General features: G+C 41.0%; 1 protein-coding gene across 1 annotated transcript in view; it reads left to right on the top strand.

Moving 5' to 3' along the window:
• Window positions 1-2,772: 2,772 nt before the first annotated feature.
• ABCB7 (ATP binding cassette subfamily B member 7) overlaps window positions 2,773-27,038 on the top strand; it is a 35,230-nt gene continuing 10,964 nt past the window's right edge. The window contains exons 1-9 of the mRNA XM_033072590.1: window positions 2,773-2,946; window positions 8,658-8,735; window positions 10,223-10,309; window positions 15,020-15,139; window positions 22,368-22,500; window positions 23,322-23,590; window positions 24,753-24,841; window positions 25,326-25,413; window positions 26,039-26,213. Coding sequence (XP_032928481.1) covers window positions 2,773-2,946; window positions 8,658-8,735; window positions 10,223-10,309; window positions 15,020-15,139; window positions 22,368-22,500; window positions 23,322-23,590; window positions 24,753-24,841; window positions 25,326-25,413; window positions 26,039-26,213 — 1,213 coding nt within the window. The remainder of the gene's footprint in view (window positions 2,947-8,657; window positions 8,736-10,222; window positions 10,310-15,019; window positions 15,140-22,367; window positions 22,501-23,321; window positions 23,591-24,752; window positions 24,842-25,325; window positions 25,414-26,038; window positions 26,214-27,038) is intronic.

Here is a 27,038-nt window from a genome sequence, read left to right on the forward strand (position 1 = left end):
ATTCACAAATCTCCTTTGTGTTATTTCCATTCCCAGAGCTTCTATTTCTTCAACTGAGCTGCTTCTGTCATCTTTCCAGAGTGCCAGCTCTGGAGCAGGCATTGATTTGTCTGTCTCCAAGGAGATCCTCTGCTTCCACAGCTAAATCTGCAGAGAAATAGATATTTATTTTGTGGTGAGCTACTTTAAACAGTGTAAGTTCATAAAACTCCTCTGTTGGCTTTCTGTGTCTCTATCATGAGCTCTGTTCTCTTGGTTCAGTCACTCTGGGATAGAGGTTGTAACTACTACAGGAATGTGGGCTCTTTTCACTCTGGGTCTCTCTTAGGGTTTGTGCAGTGCCTTGTACAGGTATCAGTAATCTGGGATAACATAAATAAAGTGGCATCAAAGAGAGAAAGAGAAGATCAGAACTGGAAACAAGACTGAAATATTAGCAGGAGAAAATAAAGCCAGTAGCATGGGAAAGTTATTAAAGAAGGAAGAGCAGCTAAAGTAAAATTTGCAGGGAGAATACTCATATCAAATATATTACATGTGGAAAAATTAAAATGGTACGTTGTCAAACAATGACAAGGCTGAGATGCTGCAGGGATTGTGAGGTTTGACAATAAAGGTTTGCTGAGTGATTTGTAAGTCTCTCTTAGAGGCATTGGAGCAGTGAGATGCTGTGATACCCCAGTGCAGAGTTCTGTTATCCATGTGCAGGATGTTCCATTGAGCATGTGTCCAAAGAACTTGACATGGTCTAAACTCTGGACACATTTCACAGGGCTGAGAGCCTGTGCTGCATGTTGGATCAACCACCACATGTGCACACAAACACCGTAGCTGAAACCATCGCACCAGTGCATGTGGGAAAATTGCAGAAACATTTGAAATCACTCAAAAGATGCTGCCATGTTGGCCAGCCTGTGTGTCCAGGCTATCCCAGACAGAATTGTGATTATCCCGTTTTGCCTGGTCAAATTTTCTCGTAGAGCAGAGCATAGGGAAGGAAGTGGATGTATGGGAGCCAGAAGCCCAGAATTCCTGTTTATCCCTCTGAATGATGCCACGGGGCGGCACTGTTCAGACCCAGCTCTTCCAAATGCAATTATGATGAAGAATTAGATTAGTGCCAGAGAAATGTCGCCTCTGTCGTTTGAAGTGGATCCTGGTCAGGAGCAAAGTTGCGTATCAAAGCGCAGACTAGAAAAATCCTGCCTCATTAAAAATCGACTTTAAGCCAATTGTCCTCTTCCTTTCTGTCTGTCTGTCTGTCTTTCTCCCCTGCAAATGAGCTTACAACTCTCCCTCAAGGCAAGAGCGTCAGCAGTCAAGCTCTGGTAGCTTTGAAGAAATCTTTGTGTGATTAGAAATGCCACACAGAGTTACAGCCTTCTGACAGCTCTGCATGCCGATCACATGGGAGTATATAGGCCATTGGAAATGTAATCCATGGCATAGCTCTGTCTTCTAAGTGGGTGTTTAATTAGGAACCGTACTATTGCTGCATTATTCTGGCTCAAAGGAACTACGGCTGAGCTGTGTGGGCTGGAGGAGGCCTCTGAAGTAGCTCAGAACTTAACCCTGGGAAGGGTGTGGAATACAGGATTAGGTCTGTGCGGAGATGAATCATCCCGTGTGCCATCCACACCTTCCCCTCTGGCCTGTGCTCCTTCATGGTGCTGCAGGCCAGGGTGTATCTGTGCCCCAGACAAGGAAACTGCCTGGGCAGCTGCTCTGTGGGGTACCCAAAATCCAGAGGGACTGTGTGTCAGCTGGAGCACCTTTTTCTGTCTGCAGCAATGTCAGTGTCCAGCTGCATCAGGACAAAATGTGGGAGTGCTACCAGCAGCCTGTATGAAGTGACAGAGCTGCTGACCAACATGAGTGATGCCTGTAGCTGTGTGGGTTGTGCTGAGGACACCCATATTCCAACAGTGCAATGTCTCAAAGAGAAGGCTTTTATCTGCACAGTCAGAACAGGAGCCTTCTGAGAGGGGCATGGTTCAGAATGGCCTGGTTCATTCCCAGCTCTGCAGGGATGTGCCTGTCCCCCTCTAGGTACCATGGAAAGAGTGAGAGCAGCCCCTCTCACTGCATGCTTTGGTGGGGCTGTGGCCTCTTTGGGAGCCATGGTGGCACTCAGGGCAGCCCCTCCTGAGACACCAGAGTGGGGCTGAGGGCTGCTCATCTCTGCGCTCCATGATGGGGCAAAGGGCAGCCCCTCTGAGAGTGCAACACCAGGACTCAGGGCAGCCCCTCTCTGGGCACCATGGTGGGGCTGAGGGCTTCCCTGCTCTGGGTGCCATGGTGAGGCTGAGGGCTGCCCTGCTCTGGGTGCCATGGCAGGGCTGAGGGCTGCCCTGCGCTGGATGCCATGGTGGCACTCCGGGCTGCCCCCTCAGGGCACCATGGTTCAGAATGTCTCCTTTCGTGGCACCATGGGAAATGAGGGCAGCTCTTCCCAGAGTGCCATGGTGGATCTGAGGGCAGCCCCTGTCAGAGTGCTATGGTGGTGCTCAAAGCTGCCCATCTCGGGGCACCATAGTGGAGGGCAGCCCTTCTTACAGAACGCAAGGGGGAGGCCCCTCCCTGTCCGCCACGATGGGTCTCAGGGCAGCCTTCCTCGGGGCTCCGCCACGACAACTCTGAGAGCAGCCGAACCCGGCCCCCACCACAGCACTGCGCGCCACCTTCCCCTCAGGGCGGCCAGACCCTCCCCGCCCCGCCCTTCGCGCGGGTCCGCCGCCGTCCCATAATCCCCTGCGCCCCGGCCCTGGCAAGATGGCGGTGCTGGGGGCACAGCGGGGCCTGGCGGCCGCAGCCTCCCGCAAGCGGCGGCTGCTGCTCGCCCTGGCCCTGCTGCGCCCGCCGCCCGCCGCCGCCGTCGCTTGCTTCTCCGGAGGGGCGGTGGGGAGCGGGCGGCGGCGCGCTCGAGCCGTCCCGGAGAGCGCACAGGTGTGTGTGGGGGCGCCGGGGCGGGAGAGCGGCCGGCGAGGGGCTGAGGGGTGGGCGAGGAGGAGCTGAGAGGGCGCCGGGGGCTGAGGGGTGAGCGGGGAGGGGCTGAGAGGGCGCGGTGCCCGCAGCGCTGTTCCGCCGGCTCTGCGAGCACCGCCCGGTTCGTCCTTGCCTTGCCGGTATCGGCTCCCGGGGGACGCGGGGGCACCGGGGGCTCCCGGAGGCCGCGACCCGCGCGGAGGGGCCGGCGGTGTCGTGGGGTCTCTGTGGGGACAAGCGTTAAAAGCATCGGTTTGAACGGGTGCTAAATGCCTGTACAGCGAATAATTCCCGCTGGCAGGTAATTGGAGTTGGAATACTTTCTGTCAGCTATGGAAGGCTGTAATGTGTTCCAGTGAATTGTTTTTAATTACAAGTAAAGTATTGAGTACTTAATCTCAAGCTAAGTGCAGCTTTCAGTTATTCACGTGGATTTTTCAAAGTGGCTGAAGGAAGTGTATCCCAAAGACTGAGGGAATGAGCTTTCATAAACTCTCAGCTTGTAATTCTGTTTGGTAATAAACGTTTTTATCGCCTCAGATTACTGCTGTTTATGAGTAACTTTTTTTTTGTCACCCGCCTCGATTAGTTTTTCCTGACAGGCAGAATTCTGTCAGCGACTACAGTAAACTTTATATTATTAGATGAGATGAGCAGGACTGCAAGAGTAAATTTTGGAGGTTTTAATTTTGAAACCTGTGTGAGAGGCTGAGTGTTAAAGTTGATGCAAATCAAATATTTTACCCATGTACTTGCATACATTAAAATATACCTGAATACTCAGTATTGTCTGTTGTTCCTGGAGAGGTATTTCAGTTGTTAGGGAACAAACAGCAATGTTATCATGGTGATGAATAGAAGTGTTAATTATCTTCCTGCTTTCCTTTTGAATGACTTTATTTTCATGTGAGAAATGCCAGTCCCTGCTGATCAGTTCTAATTGCCATGTGTCACTAAGTGTGGATTTGCACTAGATTTCCTGAACTGGAACGCTAATACTACATCTGTAGGATATATAAATGTGTTCATCTCTTTGGCTTTTTGGTTTCTAGGCACTTCTGTGTTAGAAAGTGGTCAGTGAATGCATTCTTAATGATCTGGTAATGAATTTTCACTTTTACATCAAGTGCTATTTGGCTGAAAATTAGAATTCATGAAGTGCACGAGCATTTATTTTATTAAACAAAAACTCTGACAGGAGGCTCAGACTTAAGTGTTCTGGACTTTTTGGTTATAATGCCCTTCAAAATTTTGGGGCATGGCTTTTCAAACATTTAATTAAATTTGCTGACAGAGGAAGATGTGTTGTCCTGACAATGAGGACTTTACAGAGGGACACAGCTGCTGTGGCTCAGTTACACCAGAGCTCCTCACTGCTGGGGTAAAACCCCAACTGGGAATGAACTCCTCACACAGTTCTGCTTTAATTGGTGTAATTACACAAACAGCAGAGGTTTGTGGCAGCAGGACTGGGTCAGTCAGAGTTGTGCCTGTTACAGGTCAGGCTGGTAAACATAGCCATAGCTTAACTCTTGAGGAAAAATGGGATGAAAGGAAGGAAGAAGCTCTGAGAGCAAAGTTTAAAAAGTTGATTTAAAGGATTTGGCTGTCATCCTTCTACTCTGCTTTCCATTCATGTGGTACTTGCTCTCCTCTCTTCATATTCTCATGTCCATTGTAATTGTTTTTTAAGCTTACAATTAATTGTAAACCTAACTGTATGTATACATGTATGTATTTATAAAATATTCATTATAATATATGTATTTTTTATGGCACTTGGTACCATGACAGTCAAATACAGTAGAGTTGTTTGGGTGCTGTTGCATCACAGATTCAAACCTTTATTTTCCCCCCTCACACTTAATATTTTTCAGTAGTTTTGATTAGAGTCTTGCTTTTCTGAATACTAAGCCATGTAACATTTGTATCCTGGAGAGGAAAAAAGCTAAATTTATGGAGGGGAAAAACAGATTTCATAAATATTGTGGAACTGGGATCAGGCCTCTTTTTTTTTTTTTCTATTTGAGATCAGTTTGTATTTCCATAAGCACAGCTCCTTCAGTTCACCCTCCTGTGGCTGGAGCAGGCAGGGGTTCATCATGTTAAAACTTGTGTTTGTAATTTGGAATCTCTGCTGAGTAGGAGCTGGCACCTTGGCTTGATAAACTTTCATGTGTAACTGAACAATTGCTGTTGTTTTTTGGTTTCTTTTCTGGGAAACTTGTGGGTTTGTCTTTTGGTTTTTTGGGCTTTTTTTTTTTTTTTTTAGAAGTTTGCCTGTATCCAAAGTAAAAGCAATGGCAAATTCTATTCATTGTAAGTATAGAAATTAAATAAATTTAAAAATTAGTTAAATCAGCTAAATGGAAAGAAAATAGCTTTTTACTGGAATGGTCAAACAACCCTTAACTAAGGATAATTCTTTTCCTAGGAATCTTTATAAGCAAAGAAATACACTGAGGAGTTTCTGTGGGGGAGAACTTTGGCAGTTGTAGAGAGCAGGGCTGTGAACATTATTGTAACTGTAACGGTACAAAATAGAGACTTTTCCCTTCCATTATCTTGCCCTTCCAGCTGCCAGTGATAAAGAGCTTGTTCTTCTGCATAACTTAATAATATCCCTTGCTCTGGAAAGGGTTGCAAGAGAAGTTTCAGGTATTTTTGTTACATATATTTGTATTTTACCTTGCTTTTTTATTTATTAATTTTCACCTGAAGCTTGGTCTGTTCTGTGTTTATTGTTTATTTAATGTGTTTTTGTGCATTGCTAAATTCTCTTCTTTGTACTCTGAAGGTGCAGCTGGACAGTCTCTGGCAGTCAGCAATCCTCACTGGCAAATACCTGCTTTGTTAGGGGCTGTTTGAAATTCCCTGAATTTTCAAAATCCCGTTAGAGAGGAGGTGCTGCTGCTGAGCAGAGCAGCAATCCCATCTGTCTGCCTATAAAAATGGGTGACTAAAATTGCTGTGAGGAAGGATGCTCCATCCCTGGAAGTGTCCAAGGGCAGCTTGGATGGGCTTGGAGCAGCCTGGTGTGATGGAAGGTGTCTTTATGGATGAGCTTTGAGGTCCCTTCCTTTGCTCTGTACACATCCGTCCAAGTGTCAGAGCAATTGCACATTGGCCCTGTTAAATGTAGCTCCAGTTAAGTTTATGTTATTCATACTGGTGACAGTTTAGCCTATCTTTATACCAGAATATTTTCACCTTTTTTTCTCATTTTTCTCCACTCTTTCCTATTCATCGTTTTTCTTGCCTTGTAAACTCAGCAGGATTAACTGTGGGACTTAAATGCTGCACAGAAACTTGAATCCCACCTTCAGTTAGCTTTACTGTTAGTTTTTTTAAAAAAATCCCCATGAGATGAGTGCAACATATCTGGAACACAAGGTATCATATTCCAGAGAGAGCTTCTAAGTGTGGGTTTGACCTTGCACAAATGTGTTTAATCCCTGTTGTTTGTTTGCATTTGTAGTATTTAAACTACTACCCACAGTCATGACACTTTAACAACATGACTTCCATGTGCAATCAGTACTAGACATCTGTTTCATCCTTTAGAGTTTATAAATCATATCCAAAAATACATTAAAAGAACATAATGGTGCAGAGTCAGGCATTAGGAGTTAGGAAATGCCAGAATTCGAGTTCTCTACATTATTTCTTAAATTCTGAAATGAGCAGGACTTGCTCTTGGTTCTTTAAAACAATAACCTGCTTCTTTTGTGTGTTGTGACTAGATTCCAGGATGGCTTTTCTTTGTAGTCTTAGTCTTGGGAGCCCTGGTGAGAGAAAGTAGAGTCCCAGGTGTTCCTGCAGGATGTGTGGAGATGGCAGGGAAAGCTTCAGCCCCTCTCATTTGGGCAGTTTTGCTGTCAGAGGAATTACCAGTGGAGGAAATTGTTCACCTTGTTTAACTCTTTGTTTCTTTGCTCAGATTTGTTTTTAGCAGGAGCTTGAGAGAGGATTGAAACCTTCAGTCTTCCAGGCTCGAGACTGAAAATAAGAACAAGTTTTTCTGTGTATCTTGTGCAAAACCTTTAATGTTTTTGCTGTCTTAACCCCGTGGCAGTTCATAGCTTCAGGCAAGAAATCAGGCTATCAATCTAATGCAGTAATTGAGACCAAATCTGCTGGTGTTTCAGTAGAAGTTGTTTCTGTAATGTTGTTTGCTTCATATTTCAGTCAGAAGTGAACTCTGAGAACTCTAGGTCAAAAGAGGTGGATTTTAGTAAAACATTTTTATGATGTGCTGTGGGCACCAGTAATTAGCTACTTTCCAATACTGCTGAAACATCATAATTTTCCATTATATTTTCTGTTTGTGACACTGTCACCATTCCTGAAAAGTGTCTTGCTTTAGATGGAATCCTCTGTGCTGACACAAAGCTGTGGAGTTATGAGTGAATCCACAGGGAAATGCTTTAGAAATGCAACTCCTTTGTTTAACCCAGGTCTTGGAAATTTCAGGATGGTTCACCCAGACCAGTTAGCTCTGCTGAATGCAAAATGTGTAATTATGATGTTCACTCTTTGTATGTAATGTCATATAATAGAAATGTTTGGAATAGCAGGTCCATGTGATGACTTGTGGAGAAATGGTTTTAATATTCTTTGAAATGACTCATGAAATTATTCCTTGAGATATGGATCTTAGGAAGGAAAGCTTGTTTAAGGCAAGGTATAAGATATATAATGGTGCTGCTGTTTGTCAAGGTCAAAATTACCCTTTTTATGATCAAATTTTTTTTTTTTTTTTTTTCTGTGTGTCCTTTGCTGTGGGCTGGTGAGCAGCTCTTTTGCTGTTGTTGTGATTGTTTTATGGAGTGAGGGATATGGTTAATGTTGTAACAGAGCAGTGAAAGATTGGAGTGTCAGAGCCCATGTGGAACCATCAGTGCTAACCAGGGCAGGTCTCTGTGCTTTACCATGGGGTAGCACTGCCAGCCAGTCCTTCTGAGGAAAAGAAATTGTTCTTTAAAACTGTTTTGGCCTTTTGAAACATAAAAATATGGATTGCTTTGCAAGGTAACGTGTAGAGCATGGTACAGTTGGTGCCAGCTGTGTATTACAGGTTAAGGTGCATTGAAGGATCTGTGAATGTTGGATATTTTGTGTCCTGATCACCTAAAACTTGTTGCCAGCCCTGCTCCACTTTCTCACTGTCCCAGTGCTTTCCAGGCAAAAGCTGTGGCTTTGATTTGCCTTCTGGAGACAAGCATGGCATGAGCTGAGCTAAGAGGAATTGGGAATGGCAGAACCTATAAGCATAAAAATAACATTTCTTAATGAAAAACAGGACAAAAGACTATTTGAAAGAATTCAGAAGACAACCTGGGAGAAAATTAAAATGAGAGGAAAGGGAAAACTGGGCTTTTGTTGTACAGAAGAAACAAAGTCTGATGAGAGTGGGGATTCAGGGAAGGGAAATTCAGTTCATTGTCACTGAGCATTTCTGATGTGTGAATGTAATTTATTTTACAGCTGCTCCCCACCAATTTTCTTTTTCTGTGGTCAGTTGTTAAAAAACAAAGCCATCTGCCTTTTTTTCGTGTTATGCTTGTTTACATAAACTAGATGAACATTCTCTGAATGTGAAGTGCATGTTCTGCATGACTCTGTTTTCATTTCTCGTTTATTTCTTTTCCCCCTCCTGTTTTATTCTGCAGATTCCACCAATCTGCAGGCAAAGATTATGGCACAGTCTGGGAGGAAATTATTCAAGGCCATTATTGGAGCATTCAGAGGTGGGTATAAATGGTTCTTTCTACTTGCAGGTGGTGAGAAACTTAAACCCTTGGGGTATCTTTGAGTTTAGACTGCTGTTACTTTTATTTTTTTAAATTTCACTATTTACGGTTCTGAAGTTAAATGGCAACTTACATTTCTGTCCCTAGAAGTGTTTTTGAATCTCTGCAAACGAATGATAACACAATAACTTCAAAAAAGAGTTCTGAAAAGTGTAGGCTTTGTGTGGTGATATTTAGATTCATTTAGTAAGCACAGAAAAGAGCCAGGTAAGGAGCAGCCAGGTAGGACAATCTGCATTTTCCTTCAATATGTAGGGCTTTATTCCTTCAAAATTCTGCTTAAGTTGTAGAATCTCTTCATCATTGAGTGCCAGGATGTCAGCTCTTACTCCTGTGAGGTCTGCTTGCCTTAAAACCAGTGCAGACACAGGGAAGATGCAATTTTCCCTGACACATTTCTGAGTAACACACCTATTTGAATGAAGCTGAGAAATTTATTTGTCTTGCTTTTCTTTTTTGTTTGTAATTATAAAATAATAACCACTCATAACTGACTTAAGTAGCTAAAATCTTTTGAGGGTCTTTGTGACTTCCAAGCATGAAATCTGCTTAGATTGTTTTTTTTTAATAATGTTTTTCTTTAAAATGTGAGAAGTGACATTTTGATTTGGGAAACCCTGGGGTCTGCTATCAACCAGCACACATAAAATAAGATTGCTGAGAAGCTTTTACATAACTTCAACCTGTAAGTTGTCAACATGTAACAAATCTTTTAAACAAAAAGCAGATTCTTTTCTGAAAGGCTTTAACAGGTCCATTGTTTGTGGCAGGCACTTTGAACTTGGAAAGATGCCTGGTGGTAGTGAGTTGTTATTTTTTAGTACATCTACATGCAAAAATAAATTCAGTCATTTTCTCCAGGGAATCTTGGCCACATTCTAAGAGAACTGAGCATTTGTTTTTTAACAAGCAGGTTCTTTTCCAAATTGCCCCTGTACATGGGTTGCAGCAGGGCCTCTGGAATGGGATGACTTGTGCCTGTTCCCATCCTGGTGGGAAAGACAAGTGTGAAGCACATTTATCTATTTATTTTGCCCTCAAGTAAAGTTACTCTTACATGAATGGACAGAGTATTATTGCTTAAATGTGTTCCACTTTACATATTAATGTGCCTCAGTATGGTTATCCCCCAAAACCTCAAGGTTTTTCTGTGTTCTTCAGTTCATTTTCAGTATTTAAGGATCTGTTATATTGCCCTCCTGGCTGCTTGGAACCTGCTCTTTGCTGCTAGGATTATTATATCCCTTTTTTATTACTGTTTTCTTAAGCAAGGCAAGGTTTCTGGAGGGAGGTAAGATCTTTTATTAAAACAAGTTTGAACTGTTTGGTGATGAGGGAAGCAAAACAGTTCAGTAGTTCTCTTTGCTGGCTTTTATGTGCCTGTTTCCTGAGGTTCTCTCAAACTGACTTTTCATTTCACACAGATCCTGCCCAGGTGGCAGCTGATAGAGAAGAGGATGTGTTGGCATGGCCATGCTGGTGGAGGGCTTCACACAGATCCAAAGGAAGGGGTAAAACTTGCTCAATTATTATTGTTTTTTAAATTAAAAAAATGTCATCTTCCCCCCAAAAAAAACTAAACCTGAAAACTGAAGACCTCAAGCAACAATTCATCCAAAATTCTCTTGGTAGATATATAAATATTGTAGTAGATACTGTTAAATTGTCAATGTAGACTTGCTAGCTCTTAAATCACCAAATCTTTGTGCTAATGGTGTTGAAGGGCTTTATTTACTTTTTGAAAAACACCATTTTACTGTTACACACTCCCTTGAAGTTGGCCTGGAATAGATTATTTTGATGGAAAATATGTTTTCTTGTCATTCACTGGTTTGTTGATCTTGTTTGTGATTGATATTTCCCTGTGACTTGGCAGACAGGATGGTAGAAATCAGCTCATGGGTTATTGCATCAGTTGGTAAAATCACACTTGAAATGGGAATGGAGAGGAGCAATTAAACTGTGTGTATTTTTACTTGGAATTAATGGCAATGCATCTGGTATATTTTGACTGTATTTCTATTCAGGAAGAACATTAATGATGATGGTGTATAAGGAGAAGCAGGATCTTTTATTAGACCCAAATGATTACAATCAGAAGATGAGGCAAACTTTTGGTTAAAACAGGGCAGTATCAACTGTGTGATTAAAATTGCCAAATCAATGCTCTTGAGTTTACACAACTCCCATCTTCTCATTTCCTGGGCACACTTATTTCTGCTGCTTTGTGTATTTGCAGAGTCATTCTGTGTGAATGGTTATAACTTGTTCAAACCTGGGTGGAATCTTCCCTAAAATTAGTGAAGAGCACATTGATGGCAAACGGAATTTTCAGTTTCAGAATCCAGGTCTTTCAGGGCTGCTTTGCTGGTTTAACTCTTCTGAGGATGTCTCTCCTACAACCTCAGTTGTAAAGAAATGGAAGAATTCAATTTAGGATTTTCTTTCAAGTTTTCATCTGAGAGTTGTCCCTTCATTGAATCCAGACCTCTTTGTGTTACAGGTAGAAGTCAGGAGAGGTGTGTGTTTTATAGTAAGAGGGAATTTCATATCCTGAGGTGTAGCCAGCTTGTTTTAGTAAAACATCTGTGATCTTTTCTGCATGAGGCACAGGAGGAAACAAAATAATTGGCCATCCCCACTCAGTGGTACCAGTGGCTCTGCATGTAATGTTAACTTCAGACTCATTTTAAGACTCTCCTTGCAACAGGTATAAGCTCTTTTCAGAGATTTCCTGGGCAAAACAGACTTCAAACCTAACTGATTCTCCTTCTCTTTTTCACATATTTGAATTCCAGGGTTATCTCTGGTCAGAAAGGAAATGGAAGGTTCTGTTTACCACAACACAAGTAGCCTTAAGGGATGTTGGATGTTCCTTAATGTTAAAACTCACTAGCAATATGTTATCCAAGGATTTTCATGCCAGATGATATTATTTTAATTTGTTGGCAGTGTAAAATTCCATTGGCATTTTCCCTTCAGGCACTACTTGCAGCTATTCCTGTATAAGTCAATCCCTTAACCTCTTTATTCCAATAAATGCACCTGCAAAGTGGTTAATACAGGACATGGTCAGTTCAGGCTGTTGTCTAACTAAACAAATACCAGCTGTTCAGGAGAAAACAGCAAGAACCAGCTGTGGAAGAGGTGAAATGTGTGAAGAGTGGAAAAAACCAGGGTAGCTTTGGGTTTGCTAGGAATTTCTCAGCAAAACTGAAGGGAAGGAAATACTCAGCTGTTCCTGTATCTCATGTATACATGCACTTGTAAAAATACCATACAAATTTACCACATTTTTCCCCCTAGGATTACACTTCCAGGAGAACTGCAGGTGAGATACCTGTCAGCTCTATTACACCTTTCTCTATTCCAGATTTTTCCTGACAAACCAGGCTGTTCGTTCTGACTCTGGGAGTGACATTTTAAATTGCCCTTTTTATAGCAGCTTCTGCAGGTACAGAACTGAATCCTAAGGATGAGAACAGAGTGAAGGGCACATTACTTTCATCTCACATGTAACTACTAGAGAAACTTACACTTTTTAAAATTCAAAAATAACTTTTACTTACAGCAGCGGCTGCTGTGCTGAGTACTGAGATCAGAACTGGTCTTTACCAGCTTTGGGTTTTTTTTGCTGGTGATTGGAAGAAGAATCTCATGCAGGGGGAAAAAAACTTGTGCTGGTACAATAGAAGGGATGATAGAGCTCCCTGAGGGAGCACACAGGGAGCCAGAACTGTGTCTGTCTCTCTTCATCAACAGTGACAGCTTAAATTCAAGTCAAACTTCCACTTTCTTGCATCCCACTTGTGACAGCTCATCATCCTGGCACTGGCTTTATCCACCAAGTGACAGGGTCAGCCCAGTGAATGCCTTGCAGTACTCAATAACCATGGAGATGGTGAAGAAGAATTATGGCTTTCTTTTTTTCCCCTTTTTTTAGGTATTTTAAAAGGTCCAGAACCTGGATGGGATGGGTAGAAGGGATGGGAACTTAGTCAGTGGTTGTTTGTTTGCAAATAATCTTCAGTATTGCATCATGTGTTTGAAAAACATGCTGCATTCAAAAAGAGGAAAAGGCTTTCCTTCTTTGCTCCCTGCTGTATTTGATTTATAGTATTTTTCTTCCCATTCCCTTACATTTCTGTAGAAATAGACCTTGAAAGAAAATGTAAAACATTACTGCCATTTAAAAGGAGGTAAAATAAATTCATCTCTTAACCTTTTTATGTACCTCAGAGAATCAAAAAAGGGCCTGAGTCCATTGAACAGATTGCTCATTTTAATTCTTAATGTTGCCACTTGCATATTTAAACAATTTTTAACTCATGTTTCTGTACAACAGTAACATTTATTTCATGGTAAACTTTGATGTAATATGTGTGCATTTTGCATCCTTTGATATTTCTTCTTGTTCCTTTGCAAGGCCTTTGGCAAATGAGTGGCTGCCTCCTGACTTTTTTCTAAATGGATTTACTTCTGTCACCGTTCAGAGCCATGAAAAAAGGAAATAGATTCCTTGTTTGCAGCCAATATATTTTGTTCCTTTTAATAGCTTTTCTGTGCAAAGTCTGCCTAGCCAATAGCAACATATAATTAGAACTGCTCGATTGCACTTTTGTATCTTTTGTGTTGATGTGGTACCCATTTTTTTTAACTTCCTTTTAACCTGTAAGTGGTGATCAAAGATATTTTCCACGTGTTTGAACTGCTTTTTATGCATATCCTTGGCTCAAATGAAAAGATTCATGTATATGCTGCAGCAGATATCTCCATCTTTTAAGTGGGTAGGACACAACAGAGGCACTTTTGCATCCTCTCTCCACTGACAAATCTTCCATATATCCATTTTTTAAAAGTAGTTTGAAATGTGCTTATCCTGTGTAATGTTCCAATACATTTGCAGTTAGTGACAAAATGCCTTGGTTTTGCTTGAAGCTGTAACTAGAAAAACTGAGATTAATTTCCTGGTGCTTTTCAAAGCTTACCTTTATAGGATTGGCTTCCCTGGTTGCCTCAGCAATTTTACCTTTTAACAGACCTCTCCTTTCTCGCTTATTCACCCCAGACCTTAACAGAGAATTTCTTTTCTAATTTGGTTTATCCTCACTAAGATTTATTACAATACTCACCGTTCCTACTGACTTCTGGCATGAGAGTCATCTTTGAAAGGTGTGCAGTAGCTTTTTGTTTCCCTCCCTCTCCCCCACTACAAAATATTGCCTGAAATGGAGAGATTAGCTGCCTTGCTGCCCTCCTTTCTGTCTTAGATAACCCTCGTGTCTTTCGAGTTAACCCCAGTGTAGCCAGCACAGAAAAATGAATTGTTGATACTTGTGCTCTGTGTTGCTGCACATCCTCTTGTTCTCAATTAGGAAATGTGGTTTAGGCTGCAGATAATTTAGCCTGAGATGGGATAATTCAGTGGGATAATCAGAAGTGTCAGTGATAGACATGTGTCCATCTGGAAAATAACCTATGTAAAAAAGTACAGCAACCAAACCCAACAACAGAAAAATAATCCCAAAACAAAACTTAAACCCAAACAGAAAAAGTAATGTTTTTCAAGCTGTCTTGGTAAATGGATTATGCTCTTACTTAGAGCAAAATCTGAGATTTGGAGGAGAACCTATTTTGAGAGAATTCATTTAAAATTGATAGAATCAGTTAAGCCATATACATCTTCTGCCTTGTGAAGTCCCATTATCCAGTGTCAGGAAATGTTCTCCCAACTATTTAGGTTTATTGTGGACCTTTCAGGCTTCCTTCTTGCCTTAGTTATTTTGTTAATTTGTTAATTTGTTTTTTGCATTTCTCTCCTGTTGTTTCTAAGCTATTTTAAAACATCTTCCAAAAAAGAAGTAGCAAGCCCTTGAATTTTGTGCAGCAGTCTTGAGGAGATAAAAGGAAGGGTCAGTTTGTTTGTTCTGTGAAGTATTTCAAGATGGGGATTTCTGGCTTTCTGTGTTCAAGTTGCAGCCAGCCAGACTTGCACTCTGGAGAATGTGGAACATTTTAACAGCATGTCATGGATATAAACCTAAAAACTTGAAATGTTCATAGGCAGACAATGTTCATCGTCTCAGACATTGTCAAGTGTCTGTTTTCTACCAAATAAAATACAGAAATGATCCAAATGTTTAAAATCCTTTCTTATTTAAAGTTATTTGACTTCCCAGGGTCTCTTTGTAACGCAGTGCTTTTGTTTGTCCTTTCCCCAGCTGAAGGAGATCGATGCCAAGAAGATCATCCGGGCCATGCTGTCCTACGTGTGGCCCAAGGACCGGCCCGACCTGCGCGCCAGGGTCGCCATTTCCCTGGGCTTCCTGGCAAGTGCCAAGGTAGCAAAAGATACTTCTTCTGCTCTCCCAGTTGTTGTTCATCTCTACAAGGAATTATTTTCTTTTTTATTTAAGGGCTTTTACACTCAAGATATGTGGGTTTTTCACAGGAGCATATATAGCTTGGGTTTTGGAACAGAGTATCTGTAGGTAATACCCACATGCGTGTTTAGGGAGCTGATGATGACAACCAGAGTTTTTGTTTCTCTTGATCTCATTAGTTTAGCCCAGGATTTTCCATTGCTGGTAATTATTTACCTCAGAAATCACAGGAAATTGGAGTTAATGGCTGTTCTTCTCTTCTTGTGTGATGCTGTTAGGATTTCTTCAAGGCTCTGTGCCCATTCTCAACCCTGAACTTGATCAATGTGGTGGTGCCCATTCACAGGTCTTGCTGTGCTGTGGAAAGGGGATTTGAGCTCCAGTCTGTTAATATTTCTCTGAGATAACAGAGGAATAAATTATTTCAGGGACTCCTCTGGTGTCCTAATATTAGAGAAGCTGTATAACCTTTTGTATTAAACAACCCTGCTTTCATTCAAATGATTTTTCATATAGTCTTTGATTATGAAATAGAGAATTGCTCTTATTTTCATTATGTGAAAGGATCTTCCATATTCTTACCTGCAACAACATTAGTGTTAATTTGTTCTTTCAAAAATTTTGACATGCAAAAGTGTTCTGCAGATTAAAAGGGGATATAACTCAAATTCTGTGCAAACCTTGTAGAAATAGTTGAGAGGAGGAAATGTTAGCTTCCTTTTGTTTTAAATAATAAAAAAAAGAAATATATGATTGCAAAATACTGGGAGGAAGTTTTGTGAATTCCATTGAGACATACAGCTCAGCTGGGTTGCTTTTAAGTACAGCAATTTTAACCAACATAAGGCTAATATTAGCACTCAGCACCATTGCCATGTTATGAAAAGAGAGAAGAAACAAATTTCAGCTCCGTAGGTGTTAAAAGAGGAGTGCTTGGGAGAGAAATGTGCTCATTTCTGTGAGCTGAAGGAGAATTGCTGGTCTTCAGTGCTTTCTCAAGAGGTTTTTATCTCTCAGGTACTTGTGGGTACTGTCTCCAGCAGATATTTGGGTTGTGCTGCAGTTCAGGATGTTGCTGATAATGCAGGTGATGACATGCAGAATATGGCTGGACTGTGCAAGTGAGCTTCCCCTTTTTGTGCCTGGACAAAACACACAGCAATGCTTTCCACTGCATTTTAAAACTGGGGGAAACTCTGCTCAAAATGCAGATGCCTTGAGTTTTTGTGATGTAGATCTACCAGGTGGATATGAAAATTATTCTAACTCACTTCCTTTTTAAAGACTCTTATTAATAATGTAAATAATAATCTGAAGGCAATTTTTAAATACTTGAAGTTTTTTTTTCTTCTCCTCACTCCCCGAGTCCCTAATTTGTAGTGTTATATTAATAAGATGAGGAATGTGAATCCAGCCTCTAATCCTGCATGTGGCAGCACTGTACTTTGCCTTTGAGAAGTTTTATTGATGTTTCACCTTTCTGGGATACTAAGAAAACAAAATTGATGACCAGGTGCCTTGACTCTTGGAAATAGTTCTGTATTTGGTGTAAAAAAGAGCTATTGTATTTCTACTGGTAGAGAGGGATGTTTCCCCCATCAGAAAATAATTGAACTGCTCTTTGGGAAAGTAACTGGGTGTTTGGATCTCTTATGTGTTCTCCTAAGTTTCCCACTTTACATTTGTACAAGGCAGCCCAGAAGCCTTGATGTCCAGAGCAGACTCTCAGAAGAAAAGCAGAAAACCTGTTGAGCTTTGTCCAGGGTTTACGAGATGCTTCTTAAAGCAGAAGTGTTTTGTGAGAATGTTTGTTTGAGCAAACAAGGATTTCACTGGGAAAACACACAACAATCTCTCTGTGGAAAATATATATTATAACTGGCAGGGGTGAAAAATTTCATGGATATCTTCTATCAGTCCTTTGCTCCTGTTCATTGTTTTGTTCTGTCATTACAAAGCTGTGTTGGATAACTGCAAATTGAGGAGTTGCCCCTCATTTTAAGAGCTGTGCTCACTCTTCCTTTATGGGAAAAACTTCTCTTGAATTGCTTTATACTTCACACATACTAAGTGTGTGTCAGTGTGACACAAGTGATGTGCAATAATTTATTCCAGGGCTGTAGTGAGTCTGTCACATCCTTGAGCCCTGAACATCTGCTGCCCTTCCAGAGCACACAAAAGGTGACTTTGTCCTGGAGAAAATGCAGTACAAAGTAGTTTACCTGTATCTTTCCTGCACCATGTGTAATTGTGTGTGGTTTCCTCATTATCCCATTTGGGAGCCCTTTGTTCTGGTTGCTTGTGAGGTTAATTACAATGCACTCCATAGACCACACAAGCTGTTAGTTAAAGTTTTTCTGCTATATAATTGTGTCAGCACAGGAACACCAGCATGTTTTTCTCCTCACTGCAGTCCAGGCCTGATTTCTTTGTTCGCTATGGAACAAAGTGAATTCTGTGTCTGAAGGATTTACATCCTCATTGTGGATTTTGTCTAAAGGCCCCTCATTCTGAGGGGGTTTGCATAGAGAACTGTATGGTCATGGTGGCTGCTGCAAATCACCTTCCCCCAAAAGAAACACTCCTGTAGCCTTTTGGTCAACTCCTTCAGTTTGACCAAAGATTTTCAGGTTTTATATCTCTAGATTTCTTAGGTTTCCAGTTAAAATACAAGGCTGTAAGGTGGTTTCAGTTTTATTCTGAAAACTCCAAGGAATCATAGAGGACAGGTAGGTTATGAAATTCTCAGCTGTGGGGGAAAATTTTAAGCAATACACCCCCAATTTAATTTGGTTACTTACCCACAAAACAGCTGGAGTTCATTTCTCCTTGTTTTGCTGCTTGAGAAATAATTTGTCTCTTAAAATCTTCCAGTTCAGTAAAATTCACTTTCAAAACAAAAGCTAGTTTGTGTGCAGCTACTGAAGAGCCTGAAGTTACAATCTGTCTTGACTCCTTTTGTGGAGCCCAGTTGCTTGTCATTGAACAAATTATTGTGATTTTTGGTTCCTTTTTGTCTCCACATAACTGCCTGTGGTATTGTGAGCCTTCAAAGCGAGCTGTTAGTATGGCTTTTTATGACAGGATGGAGTCTGCTCCAGGGCTACTGAGGTCTTTTCTTCCTGGCAAGATTTGTTGTATTATTATGACACTCTTTTAAATTTTTACCTTAAATATTTATAGGCTATCTAGATGTGTGTACACAATGTGAAGGATGCAAGGGGAAGGCAGGTGAGAGGAGTACACAGGGCATTATCTTTTATTTCAGACACATGGCTCAGCCTGCTCAGCTTCTGCGTATTTGGATTTTCTTTTTCCATGTTCTCCCCCCTTTTTTTGCTTCTCTACTGGTGAATGTATAGCAAATGCTTCCTAACTTTTCTGTTTCTTCCATTTTTCTTCTGTGGCACAAGGAAAAAAGTGCTCAAACTTCTGAGGAGCTGGATTAAACACATGAATATGACAAAATCACTTGTCACCTCTGTCAGCCTGCAATGGGTTTTGGCCTCCTGGTCACAGACCAGGCATGTGTTATTCATGAGCCAAAGAATTCTTTCAGACTCTCTGCTTTTCCACTGACTGCTAATTCTGGAAGTTTCAGAGCAGGAATGGTTGGCTAAGGAGGCAGGACACAAGGGTTGAATTGCAAATTCTGCTGCTTGCGAAGATAACGATATCTGTGTGATCAGTGAAGCATGGTCCTGTGATCCTGGTCTTTGAGCTCTTTCTAGGGGCTCAGATGGAGTTAGATAATTGCAATAAACCTTTAGAAATTGCTAGCTTTTTGAGGAGTTTCAAATGAAAAGTATTTAAAATTGCTCTGGGTTTTTTTTCTACTGGAGAAAGTGTAGTTCAGATCATCATTAAATTTGAAGAAGCCATGAGGCCAGGTGCTTCTTCCCTCATCTGGAGCACATTTTGGAGCTTCTTGCCTCCACAAGGGATGGAGATTTCTGTGTGTATCTCCACAAATGGAACTGTTGGATGTGTATGTTTATATTGGTCCAGAGATAAATTCAGTCATCTTCATGCCAGCATTTCTCACTGAATCACTGGCAAAAGAACACTTCACTGTGGACCAGTTTTATCTTGTTTGGGCTCAGCCTGTCATTAATTCATCATCTTTATTAAACAAAAAGTGCTGGGAAGAGCAAAATGAAAGATAAGGCTGTTTGCCTTGAAAGTGGTGTAGTCCCATGGGGGAATAAAGATGATATTGCACTGTCAGCTTAAAACAGTGCAGTCATTAAAAAAATGTTTAAACTCATTTACTCATGATTCATTCTAGGGCAGCCTGCTGTTAAATGGGGGCAATTGAGTTGGGATGATTTCATGGGATGCTGTATTTGCTTTCCAATAAATTCAAGCAAGGATAAGCTATTAATTCAAACCCAGGAATAGAAAATGTACAAATTCATATTAAAAGAGTCTTTTTAATGGGAATTGTTATCAAGCTTTCAGGCATTAGGCAGAGGAGGGAAGCCTGTACAGATATATTGTGTAAGACAATTGTTTTTCATGGTAGATTTTCATGGTCTACCAAGGTGTGCTTAAAGCTTTTTGTTCTGTGCCAGCAAATACAAAGAGAGAACTGTGAATTTATGCAGAGGGATGAAATTTTGTTTCCATTACTCAGAACGTGATCTCATTGACTTAACAAATTGGGTAGGAAAGGCCTGTTTCTAATAATGGCCTCTCATCTCTTGCTATAAACTTTGTAAGATTAACTTTTTTCTTTTTAAAGTACTGGAAAGCAGACTGTCTTGATTGCTAATGAAATGCAATCCTGTGCTGCCTTGTTCTTATTCAAGCTTTACCCTCCAGGAGTCAGAACAACTATAACCTGAGACCAGGCTTTAAATTTCATTTAAAACTCTATTGGGAAGAATTATATTGATGTAAAAGAAGACATTTCTGCAAAATTGTAGGCTGTTACCAGTTAAATTAATTGTGAGTGGAGAACAGCAGTTTAAAGAATACATCTCTTTTCTTTAAATGGACTTTAAATATATCTGTAGTTCTATTTCAAAACTACCTGTAGTGTAGCACAGTCTAGTGAGGAATAAAATCCCTGCAGAGAGATTTGTGAGAATCTGCAGCAAATGAAGACCATCTGCATTACAATATTCTTATTTTCTCCTGAGAGGTCTTTCCCAGGAAAACCTGCACTTTGTCATGTTGGTTGTCACTGGAACACACAAGGCAGTAAATTCATCTTTATTAAGAACAAAATGCCACCCCAAAATGGAGTTTCAGTATCTCTGAAGGCAAAGTGGAATTGTTTGGTTATACTGGAGAAGGGAGAGGGATTTGGGATTTCCACAGTTCCCTCCTGTTAGAAGGGAAAATGTGGCTGGAGGACTCTCAGGCTGCTCTGGACAAGTTCAATGTTTGAAGTAGGACCTGAACTTTCAGCTGTTCTCTTTTCAGTCACTAACAAACCAGCACTAACCTCACCCAGGTGCCCTCAGATCTCCTGTATCTCCTCTCAGGAGTTACCTGAATTATGCTGTGTTGAGAATTTTGAGGTGTTTTTTATAATGTATTTCATAGGGAACACATGGGGGAAGAAGAGAAGATTAATTCCTTCCTCATTTGCATTTAAATCTTTAGCCTAAAACACTGTCTAAAAAATTACAGCACAGATTAAAAAAATTAGTTCACATTTTTGTTCTTTAAATCTGTAATTTACAAAAATATTTTCAAAACTCCAGTTACTCTGCCTGGTGAAGTTTCTACCTTCCACTATTTGCCATACTTTGTAAAACTGGGAATATTGGATACTGGACAGTCATTAGAACTTCTGGAAGTCTAATTCTTCCCCCTTGGACTGAACTTAAGAATGACTTTATCACTCTTTTTTCTCAAAATCTAGTTTTGTCCAGTTAATTTGCAGTTTTTTCCCTGGGCTTTCAGCTCTGACAGATGTCCCTAAATACAATTGAGATCTAAGTGGGTATCCAAAACATTTGGTGGAGAGAACTGAAATATCTGTATCAATCTGGTTTCTGTTTTTTGTTTCTTCTCATGTGAAATAATTTGTCATCTACCCACAAGTTTTTTCCAAATACTAAAAAAGAGAAGCTCAACTTTAAGCAAAGTCAACTTGCTGTAAAGTATTTTAACATCTGCTGTGAGTAAGATTGTAGGTCATAACATATTTGTCCAACTGCTAAAATAGTTATGTCCTTATTTTCAAATCTTAACAACTAGGAGCAATTTGAATTAAGAAATTCTAATTAATTTTATGAAGTTTGTCTGTAAATTGCCTTTTTATTGGCATAAGTGAGCAATGTAGCAATGGTGCATTAACAAGACTCAGGAATGTTGTTTTCTGTGAGATTTTCCATATTTTCTTGTGCTACAGTTGTGCAAATAAAAAAACTGCTGAAGTTGGTGTGTTTAATAGACATTTCTTTGGGTGTTCCCATCTTGAGGGGCCACCACTGTTGACACACTGGGTGATAGGTGGTGGATGTGACTTTTTTGTTTGAAAACTCACATTTGTACATTAATTTGTAGTCTTATAGAGTGTACAGAATGTCTTTTGTGCTGTGCCAAACCCAGGGTTAATGCTGATACCAAGCTAATGTTTGGAGTGATGTTGTAAATGGGAAGCATTATTTAAATTTTAGGGGAGTATTAACAGAGACAAAGGAGGGGTTGGTTTCTTTTCTTTGATTTCCCTGGGGTTTTGGATTAATCCATCCCAGTGACCCAGTGTTTAGCAAAGTGCAGGTGAGTGGTTTCCTGTGTGACAGAGCTTCTTCACACTGAATACTGTCAGCATCACAAAGAGCAAACAGCTCCAGATGATGACACAGTTTAGTAGCACTGTGTGTGCCGTGCAGTGGCTGCTGCTTGATTCATTTCCTGGGCTTGCCATGCTGTCCTGAGAGCTCAGCCTCACTTCAAGGGCCTTGGCTGTGTAGTTTGGTGTTTAAATGAGGATAGAAATCCCCATTTAGAAGGAAACAGTGAGAGAGACAAAGTAACCCTGCAGCCCCAGCAGCAAGGATTTTACAATGGAGAACATTGTGCTTGAAATAAAGAGCCAGCTCACCTGCACTGAGTGCTTAAGGACTAAATATAACAGTAGAGCAATTTTATGAAAAAAAAAAAAAAAAAGTCATGCTTCATACATATTTTAATGCAAATGGCCTAATTGTTGTGCTCTTGCTTTCAGGCCATGAATATTTTGGTTCCCTTCATGTTTAAATATGCAGTGGACAACCTCAACCAGGTGTCAGGGAACGTGCTGAACCTCGGCGATGCCCCGAGCACTGTGGCCACGCTGGCGACTGCTGTCCTGGTGGGCTGTGAGTGTTCCCAACTCCTGCTGGGAGTTCAGGGTGGGCAGGGAGGGAGGGGCTCAGCACAGCTCCTGCCCGTTGCACTGCTGGGCATCACAGCTGGGTGTGAATCACAGAATCCTGGAGTGCTTTGGGCTGGGAGGGACCTTAAAGGGCAGGGACACCTCCCGCCATCCCAGGGTGCTCCAAGCCCTGCTCAGCCCGGCCTTGGACACATCCAGGGGCAGCCACAGCTTCTCTGGGCTCCCTGTGCCAGGGCCTGCCCACCCTCACAGAGAAGAATTCCTGCTGTATATCCCACCTAACCCTGCCCTCTGGCAGTGGGAAGCCATTCCCTGTGTCCTGTCCCTCCATCCCTTGTTCCTCCCCAGCTCTCCTGGAGCCCCTTTAGGTCCTGGAAGGGGCCTGGGGTCTCCCTGGAGTTTTCTCCTCTCCAGGTGAACACCCCCAGCTCTGCCAGAGCCCCCAGAGCAGAGGGACTCCAGCCCTCAGAGTGTTGTAATAATTTCAGTTACTCTGTGTTGCTGTCTGTTCCCTGACCTTGCTTCTGCTTTCCAATTAAAAACTGAAATAATGCTTATAGAAATTATTCTTGATTATGAATTCTGCACTTTCTTACAACCAGCTGCAAAAGAAACTGATTTAAATGTGTGCACAATGGTTTATAAATGAAAAATTGCATAAAGCTTGGGCCAATTAAGTATAAATTACCTTTGAACTAAAATTGTTAAAAATATATAAAGAATGAGTCTAGTGCAATTTCATGCATGAAGGGAAGTTGAAAATATAATTATTTTCGTTCTGTAAACTTTTTCATCCCTTTTTAGATGGTATCTCAAGAGCTGGGGCAGCATTATTTAATGAAGCAAGAAATGCAGTATTTGGGAAAGTAGCTCAGAATTCAATCAGGAGGATTGCCAGGAATGTTTTCCTGCACCTTCACAACCTGGATCTGGCCTTCCATCTAAGCAGGCAAACGGGAGCACTGTCAAAAACCATCGACAGAGGCACCAGGGGCATCAGCTTTGTCCTCAGTGCTTTAGTGTTTAACCTGGGACCCACCATGTTTGAAGTGGCTCTGGTCAGTGGAATTCTGGTAAGTGTGGTTTAATCATCATTGGAAGTGTCTCATTTAGGAGTGATGCTCTTAGCAAAGCCTGCTGAATATTAATAATAATAATTGAATTTACAAGGTGAAAGCAACTACTGTAAAAGAGAGCAAGCCATAGTTTTCAAATAGCAGTTGCTTTAAATAAGCTTATATGAAATTATTTTCACATTTAAAGCCTCTCTTAACCAGTTGCATTGATGTGGACAGTTTTTAATGTTTTTCTTCAGAATTGTTGGGAAAATGAAATTAGAAAAGTAAATTGTGCACACAGTGTCAAATATACCCAAGTGTATAGTGAGTAAACAGAGTAAAAATGTTGTGGTTTAGTGCATTCAGGATAGAGGAGGGAATATTTATTGGTTCTTTCCTGAATACTGATCTGGACTTATCCAGAACTTCAAAGTGAAAATTAGCTTTTGGAAAACAGGCTTCTCCTGGAAGGTTTTAAGCTTAATACCTTGAAATTTAAACTTCTATAAAATAAATCACACTTTCTGTCTTTGAAGTCAGGATCTTTGGGTGTTACTTGGGTGCAAAAATCTCAATCTTGATTTTGTATCTCAGACTAAATAAAAAAAAAGGGATCTTGTTCTGTTTATTGGCCTTTTTAGAAGGAGTTAATCAAGTTTGAATGGAACAGTGAAATGCCTGTTGATGTTGGGTTACATTTTCTAACCAGTGGAAGTTGCAGACCAGGCTGGCTGTCAGCCAAACCCTCCTTAGGGCTTTTCTTTCCTGATGTGCCCTGAAGTACAGAAAACGCTTCCTAAGTTGTTTTGCAAGGCCATTTATTTCTTCTACAGGCTTCAGCTTTCTTTCAAAATCCACTGAAAAAGCATGCAAACAAATAACTTATTAGTGAAAACAGCACAAGCATCAGCAGCATTTGTGTTTATAATGTGAAAAATAACTTTGCAGTATTATATTTACTAGCTCTTGGTTATTGGCTCCAATCTTTTCATCTAAATCCTTCTTGCTGCTTTCCTTTTGAGTTTAAGCCTTTATTTAGCCTTAAGCTGTTCAGAGCAGGGATTGTGTTGGGAGGGACCGTCATTTCTTGTCTTAAAATTAGGATAGCTTAGCTGAGACACCAGTGAAGTTTGAAAGAGATGATAATTCTTTTTTTTAAATTTTTTAAATCTTCCAGTATTACAAATGTGGTGCTGAGTTTGCTTTGGTCACTCTGGGGACACTGGGAGCCTACGCAGCATTCACCATAGGAATCACCCAGTGGAGGTAAGGCAGGCCCTACCCTCTCAGCCCTCAGGGTGCTCTGCTGCTTCACTCTCAACTTGTGATGATGCCTTGAAGTGGCTGCCTGGAACAGAGGCTAGACAAGATTAAGAGAATAAAGTGGGGATTTATTAAAAGTGTTCAAACAGCTGCACCTTGGGCAGTCAAAAGCCTTGGAGAGGACAATGGTCATGAGTTTTTCAGAAAATTAAAAGTTTGGTCCATTTACATATCAGGGGTTAATCCTCCAATTACAGCTTTAGGCAATGAATTAATTTACCCCCAAATTTTTTTGGGTCCTGAGGCTGTAGGGTGGCCTTGGATTTCAGGCCTAGAGGGATTGTTTTGTCTGACCAAAATGTGAAGACAGTTAACTAACACTCTGTATGGAGTTTAGAGTTATACACTTATGCAGTGCAGGATTTGAAAAATAGAAAAGGCTAAAATCCAAAGGCAGCAGTGACTGGATCAAAGCTTCCTTTCCCAGGACTAAGTTTCGGATAGAAATGAACAAAGCTGACAATGATGCCGGTAACGCTGCCATTGACTCGCTCCTGAATTATGAGACTGTGAAGGTAAGGCCAGTCTTTACTACCAGGCTCTTTGTCTTCCTTCTGTCAGCCTTAGGGAAGTGAGTCATAAGATTCATCTTTAAAGGGCTGCATATTTGGAGCAAGAGCATATTTTTAAGCATTATTCATTTGAAGAGTAGTGCGTGGCATTGACAGAGTAGCAGGAAGGTTGTTAGTGGGGGCTGGAAAAAAATCTCTTTGTTAATAAAGAGTGAGAAGTTCTTTTCATGGCTGAATCATCTTGACCATCAATTTCTGCAAAGAGTAAACTTAGTCTTGAAGAGGAGGTTTAGGTTGGTTGTTGGGGAAAGGTTTCCTCCCCCAGAGGGTGGTGTGGCACTGAACAGGCTCCCAGGGAATGGGCACAGCCCTGAGGTGCCCGAGCTCCAGGAGTGTTTATGCTGTCAGGCACAGGGTGGGATTGTTGGGGTGTCCTGGGCACAGGATGATCCTTGTGGCTCCCTTCCAACTCAGGATATTCTGTGATTCTTTCCTTCAGTTGTTAAAACTGTTGGAGCTGAGCTCTGTGTGTGTCAGTGCACTCTGTGTTCATCCTGCATTTTACAGCCACTTCAGCAGTCCCACATGTTTGTCACTGTCACATTGACCATTCTTGTTTATATTGCAGTATTTCAATAATGAAAAATACGAAGCCCAACGGTATGATGAGTTCCTGAAGACCTATGAAAACGCCTCCCTGAAGACTACCTCTACTTTGGCTCTCCTCAACTTTGGCCAGAGTGCTATATTTAGTGTGGGTTTAACAGCCATCATGGTGCTTGCCAGCCAGGGCATTATTGCAGGTAACTCACCTGTCTGTGAGCCTAAAATGAGTCTTGCCTCAGTTGATCTATAACAGAGATGTTAGATTTAATTAACTGAGGGTTGATGTGATAGTTCATTTAGAGAGGTTTTGGTGAGAGTGTTTTGCTTAAGTTTTGTCTATATATTTCTGCTTCTTGAAGTATTAATTCCATTATATCATTCTTTCAATCATACTATGACTTTATCAAAAACATTATTAAAGTTCAGCAGTTAAAGAAAGATCCCAAGAAAATGTCACTTCAGGAAGTTTTTTAAAGGCACTTCCATAGATAAAAATATTTCTGTGGACATTCTACAAAGACCTTTTCTTTTTGCCCTTCTTCCTTCCCATGTTGGCAAGACTCAGTGTACATAGACCCCTGTGCTTTGTCTGCAGTAGTTTTGTTACCAATAATTCACTTTCCTTACATTAATAAGGGCACATTATTAAAAGAGTTGCTTCCATCTGTACTATACTTGTCTAATTTACTACATAAATTAAAGCCTACTTGATTAGGAAGACACAGTACAAGCTTCAAATACAGAATTGGGATAAAGCTTTGCTAAAGCAAGGTGGTTTTAGGGTAAAAATAATGATGCTTTAAAGACTGTTAACATCCAGAAGTGTTTGAAGGGCAGACCTTTATACCATGTGCTCTTTCTTGCATCTGCTTTGCCCTTTTTAAAGATGCCAGGGCAGGGAAGGGTTACTCTGAACAGATCAGTCAGTAGGTGCAGTTTATAGCTGTTCTTGGGAAGATTTAGAATAGCTTGAAGCAGGATGGTAGAAATATGGCTTTAAATCATCTTTTTGGGGCTGTTTC

The sequence above is a fragment of the Catharus ustulatus genome, chromosome 14, assembly GCF_009819885.2.
Source record: "Catharus ustulatus isolate bCatUst1 chromosome 14, bCatUst1.pri.v2, whole genome shotgun sequence".
NCBI lineage: Eukaryota > Metazoa > Chordata > Aves > Passeriformes > Turdidae > Catharus > Catharus ustulatus.